This window comes from Mytilus californianus, unplaced genomic scaffold (genome assembly GCF_021869535.1).
Source record: "Mytilus californianus isolate M0D057914Y unplaced genomic scaffold, xbMytCali1.0.p SCAF_10, whole genome shotgun sequence".
NCBI classification, from domain to species: Eukaryota; Metazoa; Mollusca; class Bivalvia; order Mytilida; family Mytilidae; genus Mytilus; species Mytilus californianus.
The window spans coordinates 57,646,661-57,663,730 of record NW_026262582.1 but is presented as its reverse complement, the minus strand read 5'-3'; the positions used below and the strand labels follow the sequence as shown (position 1 = coordinate 57,663,730).

Below are 17,070 nucleotides of genomic sequence, written 5' to 3'. Positions count from 1 at the left end.
GCACTGATTTTCGAACTCATCCAAGATATTGCTGATATAAACCTATGATATAAGTTTCATAAAATTCGGGCAAGAATTGTGCATGTGAGAGCATAAACAAGACCCGACAAACGGACGCCCAGTATTTCCATGTCATTCTGGGGGACAATAAAATAGATGTGGGGTATGCTTCAAAAAGACTGAATGACAAAAATATCATACAACTATATAATCAAAAGACATCTAGAGGGCAGGGCTTCCAAAATTATTTTTAGCCAGCCGGACATTTTATATATTATCCCGATTTTAATCCCTTAAGACTAAATAAACAAAAGGCAATTATGGTAATCAGTTGCCGAGTTGGCCATCCCAATGATTGACATTAAAAAAACGATATTAAACTTTCTTTGATTCAAATTCGAAGTTCTGACGCAAACTGTTAAATTGGCAGTGCATCATTCGAAGTGTGCAACATCAGCGTACTTATATCTGCCTTAGACTCTTTATTTATGCAAAATAACGTTGTCAAAAACTTTACTTTCGTTTTTATACCGGATGTTATCTTGACAATGGTAAAACATGGACCAGAGACGGATACGTAAATTCCGTGTACGTTTGCAAAGCGTGAATGAGTGGAAGTAGCTCTTTCTACGTTATTTCTTCAAGAAAATATTCGAAATAAAAGTGAGATAAAGGTATCAATAACAATTTAAGCATTTTTTGAAGAAATTAGGATGCATAATTAAATTTCACAACTGCGCATGTACTAGTTCAAACAGAGACATGTCTCTAGGTTCAAACTAACGTGGTTATGACGATTTTTCATTTTCACCTTTTCAATTTTTTCATCAAATCATATTTGTAAACGTATTTCTGATAATTTAAATCTTTTTGACTAAATTAATTAGATGCAAACCGCTGAAATGTAAGAAAATAACTTTGAATAGACCGATCAATGTCCGGTTCAAAATAGTTTACCTGTCACCTGAACAGGTAAATTTCAGCTGTTTGACAACTAATTAGCCTTGATTAAAATGAGAAGGTATTAAAGTAGGGGTTGTTTAGATAGTACTTAATGATCATGTCACTTTTATGACCGGAAATGTGTGGTTGTTAAAGGCAAAACGTTGGGTCAAAAAGATCGCGAATTATGTTAAAATGACCGTCTCTTAAAGCCTTGAAAACTAAAAAGTAGATGACCGTTTCATGCTTTGCCCAACCAGACTTTTACCGGACATTATACAAATGTCCGGCAAATAAGACCGTTTTGGAAGCCTTGCTAGAGGGCAACATACAGTCTTCAACAACAGATAAGTGTCCATAAAATATGTCAAGACATATATCGTCCAGAGTCGCCCTAATGTAAAGATGTGACCCAAGACATATTAACATTTTTTCCTTTATTTACATTAAAACATTACAAATGTCATTATCTGTCTGGTGTGTGTAAGGAAAACACTCGTGCTGTTTTGTCTTCTGATACAGATATCAATGTGTTCCCATCACTGTAAATAAATTAGTTTGATTAAATAATTGTCTCTACTTTAACAGTTCAAGACAAAGCTAAAAGTAAATTTGAAAGTTCTTAAACTTAAGAGCTCAAATAAAGCCTTTGCCTTTATTATACATGTATGCAGTTATTAGTTAGTGTAAATAAATTTTTCTATGAATTATTGCAGTTTAATTTTTTTTGTACATCTTGAAAAAAGAAGCCTCACCAATATCATGAATCGCAAGTTTATTGGTAATTGTCATCATTGTTGATGAAAATATTTAACTTCATAATTCAAGGATGTAAGAAAAAAGTTGGGTTAGAAGGGGTCAAGTCCTTTTGCTTCAGACAAATGTCTATAGTTAAGAGATTCCCTGATTGAACGCACCTAAAACACAATAAACAAGCATTTTTAGAGTAGTATTCCCTACTAATCTTTTTTGGACATTGTATATTTTTTTTTAGCCATGGTGTTGGCTGTTTATCTTCAACAAACGTTTTTCCTATTTCTGGAAATTTTTACTTCTGACTATTTCTTTAAGAGGTATAGCATTTTCAAGTTATATGTTTTTTTATCCCCCTTTTTTCAAGGATAAAACAACATCATGATGTGAAGTACAACAGTTGTTAAGATTCTTGTGTTGAATGGTTGAATTTATTTTTTTAGTTTGAAATCTCTGTTTTATATTTAAGCCGAGTAATTCTTTTTATGTGGGTTATTAATATTAAATGTTACATTTTAATCACTTCAGTAATGGTAAATTTTATTCCTTTACCTTGAAATATCAAAATCTAAGATTGCATCTTGGTGTCCAGCCCATTGTGTTACACACTGTCCATTCCTGGAATCCCATAATCTTAACACTCCATCTAAACAGGCTGTATATATTAACGGTGATATGGCATCCCATTTTAATTTCACTATACCTGCCTAAAACCAAGATTATATTGAATCATTAAAGCTGTATAAATCAACAGTGATATGGCATCCCATTTTAATTTCACTATACCTGCCTAAAACCAAGATTATATTAAATTTTTAAAAGCTGTATAAATCAATGGTGATATGGCATCCCATTTTAATTTCACTATACCTGCCTAAAACCAAGATTATATTAAATCATTAAAAGCTGTATAAATCAACGATGATATGGCATCCCATTTTAATTTCATTATACCTGCCTAAAACCAATATTATATTAAATCATTAAAAGCTGTATAAATCAATGGTGATATGGCATCCCATTTTAATTTCACTATACCTGCCTAAAACCAAGATTATATGAAATCATTTCATATTTTATACCAGCCTTAAAAAATGACAAGATTTAATAACATATATTGATGATAGATTGCTGCTTAAAATACAGCGACAAAATATATGCATATTCAGGACAAAAACATGGTAATGTATTATGTATATTAACCCTGCTTTGTACTAGACTAACACGATGAGCTGGAGTCACAACGTGCTAGTTCACAACCCGTAGGCATCATACTGACGTTGAGCCCAACAGCCTTTGCTCTTACTCCTTATTGCTGTGTGCTTAGTGGAGAAGCAGCAAATACCAATACTGTGTGTATATATATATATGTTATATTAGCATCACATCTCGAATTGAGTATACAAATTAAATACATCAGATTGACTACTTTCAGAATTAGTATAATATTTTGGTCAAATAACACTTGGTGGATAGGTAGAGTTATTTGATCCCTTTTTAGTCAAACAAATTATCATAAATGCCAAATGTAGTTACTTTTTATTTAATGTTCCGCACATCTATATGAATTTCAAAGTTTTAATCAAGAAATGTCTCAAAGGAATGGGATGAAATGACATTTTCATGAATTTTAGTACATCAACAAAATCTATCACAATACCATCATTCATCTCAGTGATCTTACAAATCACTTTCAATAACGTATTACTTCCCTTTGAATATAAGTATTATATATTAAGCCACTATGTGTAAATTCCTTACTTCATGTAGACAAACATTTCTTGCGGTCTGTGTTGGTACGTCCCAGATACACAATGTGCCTAATAAAGTGCCAGTTGCTGCATAATTTTGTCTGCAAAAAAAGGGATAAATCATTCTCTTGTAGTGACTTTTTTTTATCCCCCCCCCACTTAGTGGTTGAGGCCATATAGCATTATCCTTGTGTGTCATTCAGTCATTCCGCAACGAACAAATAATACAGACTTTTTTCTAAACACCTTCACATATTGAGTGTGTGCGTCTACTATGATGATTTATAGTTCAAGTTTACGTTTCATTCCTCTCTGCTAAATTTTGTGAAAATTATCAAATTTCCACTCCTTAAAATGGTTTTAAAAAGTCATGCCATATTGTAATAACTGGTGACTTTTACATCTAGCTATTTCTTTAGAAGGGATAGCACTTTCAAGCAAGCCATTCTCAAAAACTGAATTTGAAATTAAAATAATACACATTTTTGCTATCCAATAGTGGTAATAGTTCTTTGCAATGATTGATAGTTGTAAAATGACATGACAGTACAGATGGTCTTTCTCATGAATATGTATATAAAGTTGTTCACAACTGCAATATACAGATACTTTCGTCTATATAATTCAATTTAGATATTGATAATATTCCAATTGGTTATAACAAATTTTATTAACAAAATCAAATGCAAAATTTTAATGACAATTCATACACCTCAGAACAGAATAAATTCTTATAAGGCGTTGCAGAAATGAACAAAATACTATTTTTAAACTATAGAAATATTTATTGTTCCGGCAATGTATTTCAAGATTTTTTTAATTTTCAAATCAGAATTAGCAAAATCTTTGCAAATCTTTACAAATACAGATTCAAGTTATGTATGTAAAGGGAAGAAGTTTAGCTCTTTTTCTTAACAGATCTAAACAATGTCTAATTTTGGACCCTTTGGACCTCAATGTAGACCTATTTTAAAATGTCCAAATATCCAATATAGTAATACATGATAAAAACCTCAAACAATTCAAGACTTTAAATTAATCCTTATTGAAAATGGTTAAAAGATTTGTATTTATTTTCAATTGAAGATTTCTTGCTGTTATGCAATACTTTGCTGCAGGGCAATACTTAGTAAATCTGTTTACACACCCTGTTTGGTGTGTATCTCCTGCCATATCAGTATTCCTTGTTTCTTTATATAGATCAGAAATAACTTATGTTAGAACCAGCTTAGCCAGTATTAGAAAAGTCTTTGGACCCTTTCTGGCCTCTAGTTTCTTAACGATTAAAGCCACAACCCACAAAATCGATCCCAACCTTCTGTGTGTGGTATGGAACCTTGTGGTACAATTTAATAGAGATCCATCGACTAATACTTAAGTATTTGTATTTGTCTGGAAACCAGAAAAACATTGGTCTCCCCCCCCCCCCCTTTTTGCTCCTTATTCCTGAACGGTTTGAGCCATAACCCCCAAAGTCAAACCCAACCTTCCCTTTGTGGTATGGAACCTTGTGTTTTAATTTCATAGAGATCCATAGACTAATACTTAAGTAATTGTCCATTAACCAGAAAAACCTTGCCCCCCCCACCCCCTTTTTGCCGCTAATTTCTGAATGGTTTGGGCCATAACCCCCAAAGTCAATCTCAACCTTCCCTTTGTGGTATAGAACCTTGTGGTTAAATTTCATAGAGATCCATACACTTATACTAAAGTTATTGTCTGGAAACCAAATGTCTTCTGACGACATGATAGCAATATACGAACGCAAACTTTTTTGCAGTCGTATAAAAGTGTATTGCAACTGATCACTGTTGAGCTGCTTACCAAATATGAAATCATTCTGTTCAGCAGTTTCTGAGAAAAGTGTGCTGAAAATATTTATTTGATAAAATATTTAAGATCTTTGCAGTACAGTAATTTTTTGGGAGGTTTTCTCTTTGAACTTACATTTTAGAAAATCCACATGTTTCCACAGAGTTTTCGTCTGCTGATTCTTTATTCTTACAATCCAATGATCCTAGAAACTACAAAATGAAACAAAACATGAAAAAAAAAATGGGGAATGTGTCCATGGGACACAGATGATGCCCCTGCTTGCATATCGTATAAAGTTATAAAGGGACATAACTGAAGAATGGTAAAAGTGACGCTACTCAAATTTGTACTTGATCTGAGTTTTGTGGTAATAAGCATTGTTTATAAGTTTCATAACATTTAGATGAGGCAAACTTAAGTTAGAGAACGGAAATGAAAAATTTAGCAATTTTTCCATTTGTAAAGGGGCATAACTCTAGAAAGGTAAAAGTGAAGCCACCAAAATTCGAACTTGATCTGTATTTTGTGGTAATTAGCATTGTGTACAAGTTTCATAATATTTGGTTGCGGCAAACTAAAGTTAGAGAACAGAAACAAATATTTCAGCAGTTTTTCCATTTGTAAAGGGGCATAACTCTAGAACGGTAAAAGTGACACCACCAAAATTCAAATTTTATCTGTGTTTTGTGGTAATAAGCATTGTGTATAAGTTTCATAACATTTGGTTGAAGCAAACTAAAGTTAGAGAACGGAAACCAATTTTGGGACGTACGGATGGACGGACGTACAGACGGACTAGGGTAAAACTAAATACCCCCTCCGCTACGGTGGGGGCATAAAAACCACATTCCTATGGTAATACAACACAATAAATACTATAGTACAGAAATCTACATCCCTTTATGATCCATAATTGCTTGCTAACAAAATTTCATTTAACATATTACAATATCTATCCTGTCTATATCAAACCTTAAATAAATGTGGAGAAAAAATGCAATATGCAAAATTACAAGCAAGATATAATAGTTTGACTGTGTTTCAAAATCAACTGATTAAAATACTAGTTTTTGCCATTATCAACATCATTTTGCAAACTGTGATCAAAAGTTAATTAAAAATTTTACTTTCTTTTATAATATTCTTCTACATGTAGACCAATCTCATGTTGTTTTTCTAATAAACATCCTTTTTTTAAATCAAGGTAAACATGCATTTTTACCATTAGCCTTAAGAAGATTTAAATGAGCACAATACCTTGCCTGTATTAGAATTGTACAGCCTACTGGTTACATCTGTTGATCCTGTCATAATTGCAGTGTTGTCATGGTGACAATCCATGCAAACTACCGATGACAAATGTCCTTCTCGCCCTTCAAAATAATACATTTAATTGTCTCATAAATTAAGTAGAAATTGCTACAGCATTAAAAATTCTACCAATAATCATATTTTATGTGTCATATCCTATCTCAAATCTTAGCTATTAATTCCATTAGTTGGCAGAAGGATATTTCAATCAAGGTTTGGATTAAATAGAAGAGGATTTTGAACAGGTATTTGCTTTTTCTATGTCAAGAATACCGATTCAGAATTAAGGCAAAAACTGAGTGGCTCAGGATATTGATGATGTGTCAAGGAAAGTTGACATATATTCCTTGGACTGTTAACTTGTGAGCTACATGATGTAACAATGAAAATTTAAGTATTATGGCTTAGATGTCATGATGTTCCCATAGGTGAAGCCTAACACTGCTAAGTAATTTTCAGCCTCATTTCCCTCACAACATTGGGTCCATTTTGTTTATGGATAATTTTAAACTTATCATATAGAAAAGTCTTATTTAGATCTATAATGTGTTGCTAATCCAGACTTTATTCTATTCTAAAACCAAGTAACATTTTCTCATTTTCCATTCAAAATACAACTCAATTTCTCTTGAATTAATTGACTGGCTAGATCTGTAGTATTGAAAACCAAATGCGAAATATTCAACAACAAATCATTTGATTTCCATCAAAGTTTATAAACAGTGGTTGGTTTTCTAGTTAATATGTTAAGTAAATATCTAAAAAAATAACATGAACATAGCTTTTAATTTGCTGCCTAAGATTCTTGACCTATTTGTGAAAGACTTTCCAGCAATAATTCTACGAATACTATACAATGTCCAAACTTGACTGATATGTCGAATCAGCATTCGAACTTGAAAAGTCAGAGATCTATCTCTGTAATCCCAAAGACATTTTACAATTACTTAATCCCTGAGTGACAAACTGAATAACCAATATACATTGTGCTGTACAAGTAACTGTGTAATTTCAATCTCATAGAAAAAACTATCTAATTTTATTATCAGTCTCAGTAATTCTCTCTAGAATTCCATTCTGTTATTTAGGACCTGTTGATTTTATGTACTTAAACATTTGATATTTTAGGCATGTCAAATTTTGGGTCCCGATCGTATCTGAGATTGGTTATTCCTGTAAAATGCAAGGAAATCATAACTTACTATTTTTACAATCTTTGTAATCAAATGGAAATTTTTGTTTTAAACTCACCTGGATTAAAACTGTGGAGTGTGTTTACATCTTTTAAATCCCAAATCTTGACTAGACCATTGTCATAGCCAACACAAAGTCTTTTACCTGAAAATTAAAAAAAAGCAAACTTTTCATACTTTAAATACTTAAACGTTATTGATTATACAAGTATTTGTAATGTATAATCAGTGAAGAAATATAGCCTCTTCTGTGACACTAAATATATGTTTCTAGAAACTATTAGAGTAAAATAGTTATCAGTCATATAAAAACACTTTTACAAGTTTGATTAAAAAACAACAACATTGATCTACTGCCATTTCAAAGATAGAATTTACCCCAAATAGTAAATCTGGATTCATTCCTAATTTATAATAGACTTGAAACTTTCTTAAATGGAAAAGTAACATGATCATTTCAGTTTTAAACTGTTGCACTCCACAAAACATTTTTTAGCCTGCAAAAATAAGTACAAAAGTCTTGCAGTCCATACATTAAAGCCCTTGATACAGATGTCATGACGTATGAATTTAATAGCTCTGACTTTCTTCAAAAATGACTGAAATCACATTAAAAAATAATTTATGGACCCTTTCTCTGTCACTACTAATTAATAAAACTTATTAATATGATGAAGACATAATCATTCGATCAGTTTAATTAAGGTCTGGAGCTGGCATGCAGTAACTGCTAGTAGTCCTTTGTTAATTCATGTTGATCATTGTCATTTTGCTTAGTTTCTTCTGTTACCTATTCTTACATAGGACCCAGACTTCAGTTTTACTGTGCTTATTGCTGTGTGTTTATTTATTACACATTGGCTAGAAGTATAGGGGGAAGGTTGAGATCTCATAAAACATGTTTAACCAGCCACATTTTTGTGCCTGTCCCAAGTCAATAACTGCCTTTGCTAGTCTTGTGTGTTTTTGTTTTTTTTAATTTGGGTTGCTCTAGCCTTTGTTAGTCTTGTGTGATTTTAAAATTTGGTAGATGTTTCGGAGTTAAGTGTGGTGACCATTTCGCTGAATAGTATACATTATTATTTAGGGGCCAGCTGAAGACCCATTGATGGCCTTGGGCTGTTTTCTGCTCTTTGGTCAGGTTGTTGTCTCTTTGACACATTCCCTGTTTTCATTCTCAACTATATTAATATCAATTATAACTCATTATCTGCAAGTATCCCCAAAATGTGCGAAAATGTATAAACAAAAGCCACTAGTTGTCAGGGGGATAAAAACAGAAGTTTTCTACACTTCCCCATACATTAAAGTGCTGGACATTTCCTTATTGTGATAGGTAAATTATGCCATTTGATTCATTTAGATGTATAAAAATCCCTATTTATGAATTGTCAGCTACAGATGCCAGTTTTTATTATCTCTTGTACCATAAACTGTTAACACAGAGATATGTCTCGCCTATTTGTTATTTTGATAATGCAAATGTTGAAATTAAAATAGCAATACTTTAACATGTAAGTTATGCAAATATTCAAAGTCAATGAACCATGACTGAAGGAACAGGGCTAAACAATCTCCATAGAAATGAGATGTGCCAATGTTAATACAACTGCAAACCAAATACCATTGACTTTTCATAAGTCGTTCCCTTTACACAAACCAAAACACAAACATTAACTTGTAAACTATGTAAAAGTTTCAAAGTCAATGAACCATAATTAGGGGGTGGGGTTATATAATCTCCATGGAAATGAAACTTGCAAATGCCAATACATTTGCATACCGAAAATCATTGACTTAACATTAGTGGTTCATCTTAAACTTACCTAATCACAAACTTATACATGTAAACTAAGCAAAAGATTCAAGGTCAAAAGACCATGACTGAGGGGTAAGGACCAAATATTCTCCATGTAATTGAAATGTGCTAATGCTTATACAACTGCATACCAATTATCATTGACCTACCACTAACGGTTCCCCTTAAACTGACATAATCACAAACAAATACATGAAAACTAAGCAAAAGTTTCAAAGTCAATGGACCATGAATGAGGGAGCGGGGCCAAATAATCTCCATGGAAATTAGATATGCCAATGCTTATACAACTGCATATCAAATATCATTGACGTACCACTAGTGATTCCCCATAAACTGACCTAATCACAAACTAATACATGTAAACTAAGCAAAGTTTCAAAGTCAATAGACCTTGACTGAGGGGGCAGGGCCAAATAATCTCCATGGCAATGAGATGTGCCAATGCTAATACAACTGCATACCAAATATCATTGACCTACCACTAGTGATTCACCATGAACTAGACCTAATCACAAACAAATACATTGTTGACGGCGCCGCCGCCAGAAACAGCATACCTATGTCACGCTTTTTGACTCCGTCAAGGCGAGACAATTATATATATCACCTACCATCTGGTAAAATTCTCCCACAATTTGCTGTACATCCTGGTCCTTGAAATGTTTTACAGTCACCACTAGGCACCTTCCACATCCAAACATCTCCATCAGTAGTACCTAACAACAAGACATTAGCAACAGGGTGCCACTGTAACCACTGAAATGCAAGTATTCATAAATTTTTAACAACATATTATTTTTAATCTAAACCTTAGTTCAGGAATTTAATTTGTCACAAAAAAATTAAATGCACAAATAAACAATTTAATATAAACCATGTTTAATTCAAAAGTCATTATCAAGTTTAAAAAAATCAAGTCTTCTTGTAAATTTTTTTATATTTCTTATTCAAGATCTTTAGTTAATATCAGTTTTATCAACAATCTCAGCCTATCAAGGTATGAAGATGAGTAAAATATTCTAATATCAACGTGTTTAAAGGAAAAAAAATATACTTATATGATGTACATGTGGCCTTAGTTTCTAGCGATAATTTTCAACCTCAAGTGAGTAGCATGATATGAAAAAGTATCACAAAAAAAGATCAAAGAAACAATACACTAAATAGCAATAAAAAAAGCTTACTCATCAAATTACCAACCACAAATGGTATACTTTATCACTTAATTGAACATTGATACATTGTATCATCATACGAAAGCTTAACTTAGTAATGGCTTTTTAAATTGTTCCTCTGTATGTCAAATTAATGTATTTTCAAAAATTTCCTTATTAAAAAAAAAATAGTGCAGACAACAATTATAGTTACACCCAGATTTATCAGAGACTATCAATGCCCTTTTGTTAGAAATTGATATTTTTGGTCATTAGCAACTTAATCCTGATTGTCATACATATACTGGTAATGAATCTGTCATTCAGTATTGAATTAATTTCCACAGGGGCCTTCCAAGTTACTGTTACAATGCCCTTGAAAGATATCTGGCTAATGAATACTGGTGACTTTTTACTAACCTCTGTATCAGAACACTCAAAGGACCAAGTTTCTTTCTTGGTTTCTATGTCGTATACTCTGATGACACCACTTATGTCAGCCATGGCAACCATACTACCATCAGGACTAAATCCAACACATGTTACAGAATCCTTAAAACCTGTCAAAAGTAAACACATGTTACAGAATCCTTAAAACCTATCAGTCAAAAGTAAACACATATTACAGAATCCTTAAAACCCATCAGTCAAAAGTAAACACATGTTACAGAATCCTTAAAACCTATCAGTCAAAAGTAAACACATGTTACAGAATCCGTAAAACCCATCAGTCAAAAGTAAACACATGTTACAGAATCCTTAAAACCTGTCAAAAGTAAACACATGTTACAGAATCCTTAAAACCTATCAGTCAAAAGTAAACACATGTTACAGAATCCTTAAAACCTATCAGTCAAAAGTAAACACACATGTTACAGAATCCTTTAAACCCTATCAGTCAAAAGTAAACACATGTTACAGAATCCTTAAAACCTATCAGTCAAAAGTAAACACATGTTACAGAATCCTTAAAACCTATCAGTCAAAAGTAAACACATGTTACAGAATCCTTAAAACCTAAAAAGTTCACACATGAAAATACAATCTGATACATTTTGTTATATAATATTTTATAATGTCATTGTGATTTAAGAAATTGGGTTTAGTCACACATTTTGCATCTTAACAGAAAAAATACAGGCAAATACGACTAAAAACTAGAATAAAATGATGGACTGGCACAAACAAGACATATGAAAAGCTATATAAAGACAGATGGATATACAGGTGAGAAAAGGTGATAGTTACCAAGGAGACAATCGAAAAACTACAAGATATGAATGACCACAACGCACTCATCTTATTTAAAGTTTCAGAATGAAATACTTTTTATCAAATATACTCCTTTCAATGTTTGACTTATACTGCTGCATTGAAGCATTTTCTATCTTAACTATGTTGTGACAAGAACTTATAGTAATCCAAGTGCTTGTGAGCTCTGAAGGGTAAGATTGCATTCATCTTGCAGTGGGAATAAAGATTAAACATTGTATTGTATTAAGCATAGAAAGGGAATAATATGAATTGGAGATAATTGTAGATTGTTTAATTACAATTATAGACAAAGGAAGATAACTCCAATTTCAAAAATTACTTTAACAGTGACATGATTGATATTTTTAGAACAGATACTAGATTTGTTACATTTTGTAAATTGAATATCTGAGTATATATTTCGTTGATGAATTTCTTGAAAAGTTCATGGATAGGATGTGTAGTGTGTTGTGCTCAATACACTTTGTTTTTTTTTTATCTCAAAAGTAGAGATAACTATCAAGGTGACAGGTTTCCAATGATTACCAAAATATCACACACCTTACAGCAAAATTAAGATCTCCCCTAAATTAGACCCCAAACGGACAAACATTTTTATTTGGGTTATTAACATTACATACCGTTACATTCCATAATCTGTTCTCCTGTATTTGCTGACCACACAAACCCTCGGTCATCTTGTCCACCTGTCACTACAAGATTACTTGACTTCTTATCAATGGCCACAGTAAATACAGCATCTTCAAGTGAAGTAATGGTCCAATATGAATACAAGATGATGTAGGGTTTTACATCAATAAGACAGCAACTTAATTGTAGCATACAAATAGCAAAACTACATTTAGAGGTCAACATACAATAGTCAACATTAGACTTACAAACAATGACAGGTGTGTACAATGTGTCAAGCTCTAAACGTAGTAATTTTGAGTTCTTCTACATTACGTGAACCTCATGAGCTGATTGGGATAAATAATCAGGTCACTTGAGACTTCTTTCATCAAGTGGTAAGACATATGCTAAGGAGAAACAGTTTAGTTGTGCAGAATAAATATGTATGCAGCAATTTCCAGTTAGAATGAGGACATTAATAGGTGCCAATGTTTGGATGCTCTCTTTACATAAAAGAAATATTGCAATAATTCTTTGAGTAGTCTGAAGTTAATATCTATTACAATGCATGATTTGTTTCCTATATCAAATCTACCCTCTTTCCAAGTAAACAGTCAAAATTTCACATCCTTAACCCTGGTTGAAGAACATTGAAGAACCTACTCCCTTAGTAAATTCGTTACTTTGTTCCAGTCCTGAATGTGCAAGAAATATTAGTCACTGGACATTAGCAGCAACATACCAAATATAATCATCTATAAAATGGTCTACAAAGATCTAACATATTCACAAACTCCTTTTAATACAGAAATTAATGCTACATAAACAGACAAAAACCACTGTTTACAGGAGAAGAAAGGATGAACATGTACAGTGAATGCACATGAGAGGACGACCCTACAAAATACATGTAAAAGAAAATCAGTAATATACAGTAGACCCCACACATCTGCATATCTTACAATTTATATTTAATTAAAATATAATATATTCCATGAAATATACTTTCTGCTAAATTATGTTTTCATGAAGTCTCATCAATTTGAGGAATAGATATTAGATTATCTCCCCCTGGTAACTTACCAGTAACAACACATACATTGTACATGTATATTTGACTAAATATAACATGTTTTAATATAAAACTGATGAATGATTCTTATACATGTTATACATACAGTATAGAAGACTTAAAAGAAAAATAGTACAATTAGTTTGGATACTTTTTATAGCAATTCATAAAGTACTACCTCTTCCCTTTCAATTAACTCTCTACAATAACAATATTGACAGAACTGTTTAGCCACACTTTCATAATATCAAATCTTAAAGGATTGTACTTATGCTTTATTTTATCACTTTGATGACTTGACTGTGCTTCTTTTCAGCAGTCTGTTAAAATTTCTGACTAGTTGAACAGTTTGAATTGATAAAAAAAATTGCATTTAGGTCATAATTTTGAATGAACTGCAGAGAGCAACAATTACAGTCAAGCCACAGTAATAACATATTTCTCAGACATTTAGAGGAATCCACTGTACCAAAAAAACTCATGAGAGATAACAAGCTTATAATTTTGTACACCAGACACGTTTTGTCTACAATTGACTCATCAGTGACGCCTGAATAAAAAAAATTAAAAGGTAAAAAAAGAACAAAGTCAAAGAGCATTTAGGACCAAAAAAATGCAAGGGAAAACACACTTTTACTGCTTTTCTCCCTCCTTTTTGAAGTTGGAAGGTCTTCAACTATGACCTATATAAGCACACAGCATGAAACCAGAGCAAGAATGTCCCCACTGTCACTTTATTGGTCATTGGTAACAGCTAGGTATGTCTTGGAAGGAACATTTGCAATGAACTGAATCTTTAGCAGTTTCTGGAAGTCTTCCAAAAATTCTCTCATTTGTTGTGCACCAAAATCTGAATTAAGGTCTATTTAAAGATTGATTTGCCAGCTAAAGAATTTACCTGTATGTTTCTTAAACACTAAAGAGGAGCTGTCAATCAAGCCGTCTGCCCCACCTTCTTCTCCCTCTTCGTCATCACCACCTTCAATATCTATACTGTCTAAGTTCTCTATAAGTCCTGACAATAATACAACATGTTAGAAAAGTGGAAATTAAGACAGGATACTGTCATTTTCTACTGTAAATAAACATATTTTAATTTTGGCTTTTCAAATAATACATGTATGTGTTCAAAAAGCCTTAGTGAATGAACTGGTTTCCTTTGTGAAAAAAATTACTGGGATTAAAAAGAGTTTCCAACCATACCAAGTTTGAATTTTCTAATTTGGAAAAGAAATAACAATCATATTATTTCATTTGTACATACATGTATTTACCTGGTAACTGCAACACATGTAAAACTTTTCTTAAAATAATATGGACATTTTTGGCACCAAATGAAAACATATTCATTTGTACTCGAGACAAAAATGACAAAGATTAGTGAATGAACTGCTTTCCTTTTTTTGATACATTGATTTTTGTAAATTTGAACTAAAAAGAGTTTCCAACTATTGCCTAACCAACATAACACAATTAAATGATTAATGTCATTTTACCAATGCCTAAATCTGTTTGCTCTACTCTTTTATCTATTACATATATTTCTAAAGATTGAATTGGCAATAAATTTGAAAGCCCCCATGTTTAATATGTGCTTTGAATATTTGAAAATAGATCTTTTTTCTTCTAAAGGAAATATCTTGATACATTTCTTTGGCAATAAACAGTAAACATGGTAAACTATAATAAAAAAAACAATATAACAAAAAATAAAGACATTGTTTAATACATGTATATAACTTATGAATAAATAAACTGAGAATATACAAAATGATGAGCTGTTTAAAATTACTATTTTGCATGTTTTTTCCCCTTTCCATTAAGAAAATGTACATGATTTTCAGATAGCTATATATATAGATTGTATAAGTTGTAATGAAGCAACATACTGTTTTATGGGATCTTTACTAATCTCGACAGGGAATGCTTGGAACAATGTTATTCATGTAATATTAGCAAGATTTTTTTTTTGCATAAACAAACAAACAAAAGGTAGGAATTTGTTTATATGCAAACATTTCTAGCCGTCAGTGAAGATTTGAATCATGGCAAAATTGGGTCTCAAAGTTGAGAAGGAAATTCTCTCTCAAAGTCTGATAAAAAAAGATGGCTTCAGCGTTATGTCGTAGAAAAGCGTCACAGCCAAAAAATAAAATAGCCTTTTGTAACCGGAGAGCATGATTCTTCTTACAAAATCATTGTATCTCCACCTCTCTGTGTTAAAAGGCAGCCCTTTAACCTACTGAGCTAAAGTACTGCCTTAGCTCAACTGACTAAGTATCTACTAACAAAGGGAAGCATTCCCGTCACACTTTCAAGAGGTCATAATTATTTGGACTAGTATGGACCCTATTTTTTTTGGTGCATGCATGATCATCATGATGATGAAACAGGAAACGAATTATAGTTATCTCGTACCATTGTAAACTCGTACCAATGTCAACTCGTACCACTAAAAAAAACTGGTACCAATGCAAACTCGTACCACTGCTAACTCGTACCACGGTAAATTCATACCATTGTAAACTCGTACCAACTTATGTAAATGCATTCAAATGGTGTTTAATGATGAATATATACTTTAATTTCACTCAATACCTCTTAAGCCTGTAAAATGTATATAATTTGAAATTACAATGACCAATTTGTAGCTACCTATATTTCCGCACTTTCTGTGTTGCCATTTAGAACATACATCACACTCTATTGCTTCTTGTCGGGGTCTAACCAGAGAGTGGCACCATATACAATTGTCGTCTTCCATTTTGGTTATGAGGAACCTCACAAACATGCCCCAGTATAAAATTCAAGTATTTCAACTTTTTTTATTAAGTTTACCAAAAAAAAAATCATATTTTTAATGGTACGAGTTTGCAGAGGTACGAGTTCTGATTGGTACGACTTCCCAGTGGTACGAGTTTACGTTGGTACGAGTTAACTTTTTTGGTACGAGTTTACGTGGTACGAGTTTACAATGGTACGAGTTAACTTGCTTCCCAGGAAACATACCTACTTAACTATATTTTTTGAGGTCCTCTTTCGGTTTTTTTTTTGCCATGGCATTTCCAGTTTTCTTCGACTTACAAGTTTTGAATATCTGTAGGAAGGTGTCAGTTGTCACAGCAAAACATTAAAATTATCTTCCTCTACTATTTATTTCTAATTACCATCTCCATCGTTGATTTCAATTATTTCCACGAGGTCATCTTCATCGAACTGGAAGTCTGCATCACCAGTATCATCGACGTTTTCGTTCTCCATCTCTTTTCATACAATAAATCTTTTAATTTGAAGCATGCACGTGTTCTTATTTTGACATTTCTGTTAGATCAAGGTGCAAATGTTACATAAATTAGAAGGTTACTTACTT

General features: G+C 32.3%; 1 protein-coding gene and 1 long non-coding RNA gene across 8 annotated transcripts in view; one reads left to right on the top strand and one right to left on the bottom strand.

Moving 5' to 3' along the window:
- LOC127718931 (uncharacterized) overlaps positions 1-17,070 on the top strand; it is a 36,400-nt gene that overhangs the window by 8,617 nt on the left and 10,713 nt on the right. The gene's annotated exons all lie outside the window — the stretch shown is intronic.
- LOC127718899 (angio-associated migratory cell protein-like) lies at positions 1,365-17,042 on the bottom strand. Of its 2 annotated transcripts, XM_052224985.1 has the most exons (11): positions 16,868-17,042; positions 14,599-14,715; positions 12,637-12,756; positions 11,162-11,301; positions 10,199-10,343; positions 7,824-7,910; positions 6,519-6,634; positions 5,394-5,470; positions 3,457-3,547; positions 2,248-2,402; positions 1,365-1,484 (listed from the first exon to the last, which is right to left on the bottom strand). In XM_052224985.1, exons 1-11 carry the CDS (start codon positions 16,959-16,961, stop codon positions 1,409-1,411), a joined length of 1,218 nt encoding a protein of 405 aa, XP_052080945.1. In that variant the 5' UTR covers positions 16,962-17,042; the 3' UTR covers positions 1,365-1,408. The 2 variants fall into 2 exon arrangements, with proteins under 2 accessions (XP_052080945.1, XP_052080946.1); XM_052224986.1 differs by lacking the exons at positions 1,365-1,484; positions 2,248-2,402 and adding an exon at positions 2,636-2,737.

Excerpts from the sequence above, each read along its gene's own strand:
- LOC127718899 (XM_052224985.1), bottom strand. The coding sequence starts at position 16,961 with ATGGAGAACGAAAACGTCGATGATACTGGTGATGCAGACTTCCAGTTC. Across the intron at positions 7,911-10,198 it reads TGGGAGAATTTTACCAGATG|GTAAAAGACTTTGTGTTGGC; the intron begins GTAGGTGATATA and ends TTTAATTTTCAG. Across the intron at positions 1,485-2,247 it reads TTAGATTTTGATATTTCAAG|TGATGGGAACACATTGATAT; the intron begins GTAAAGGAATAA and ends ATTTATTTACAG.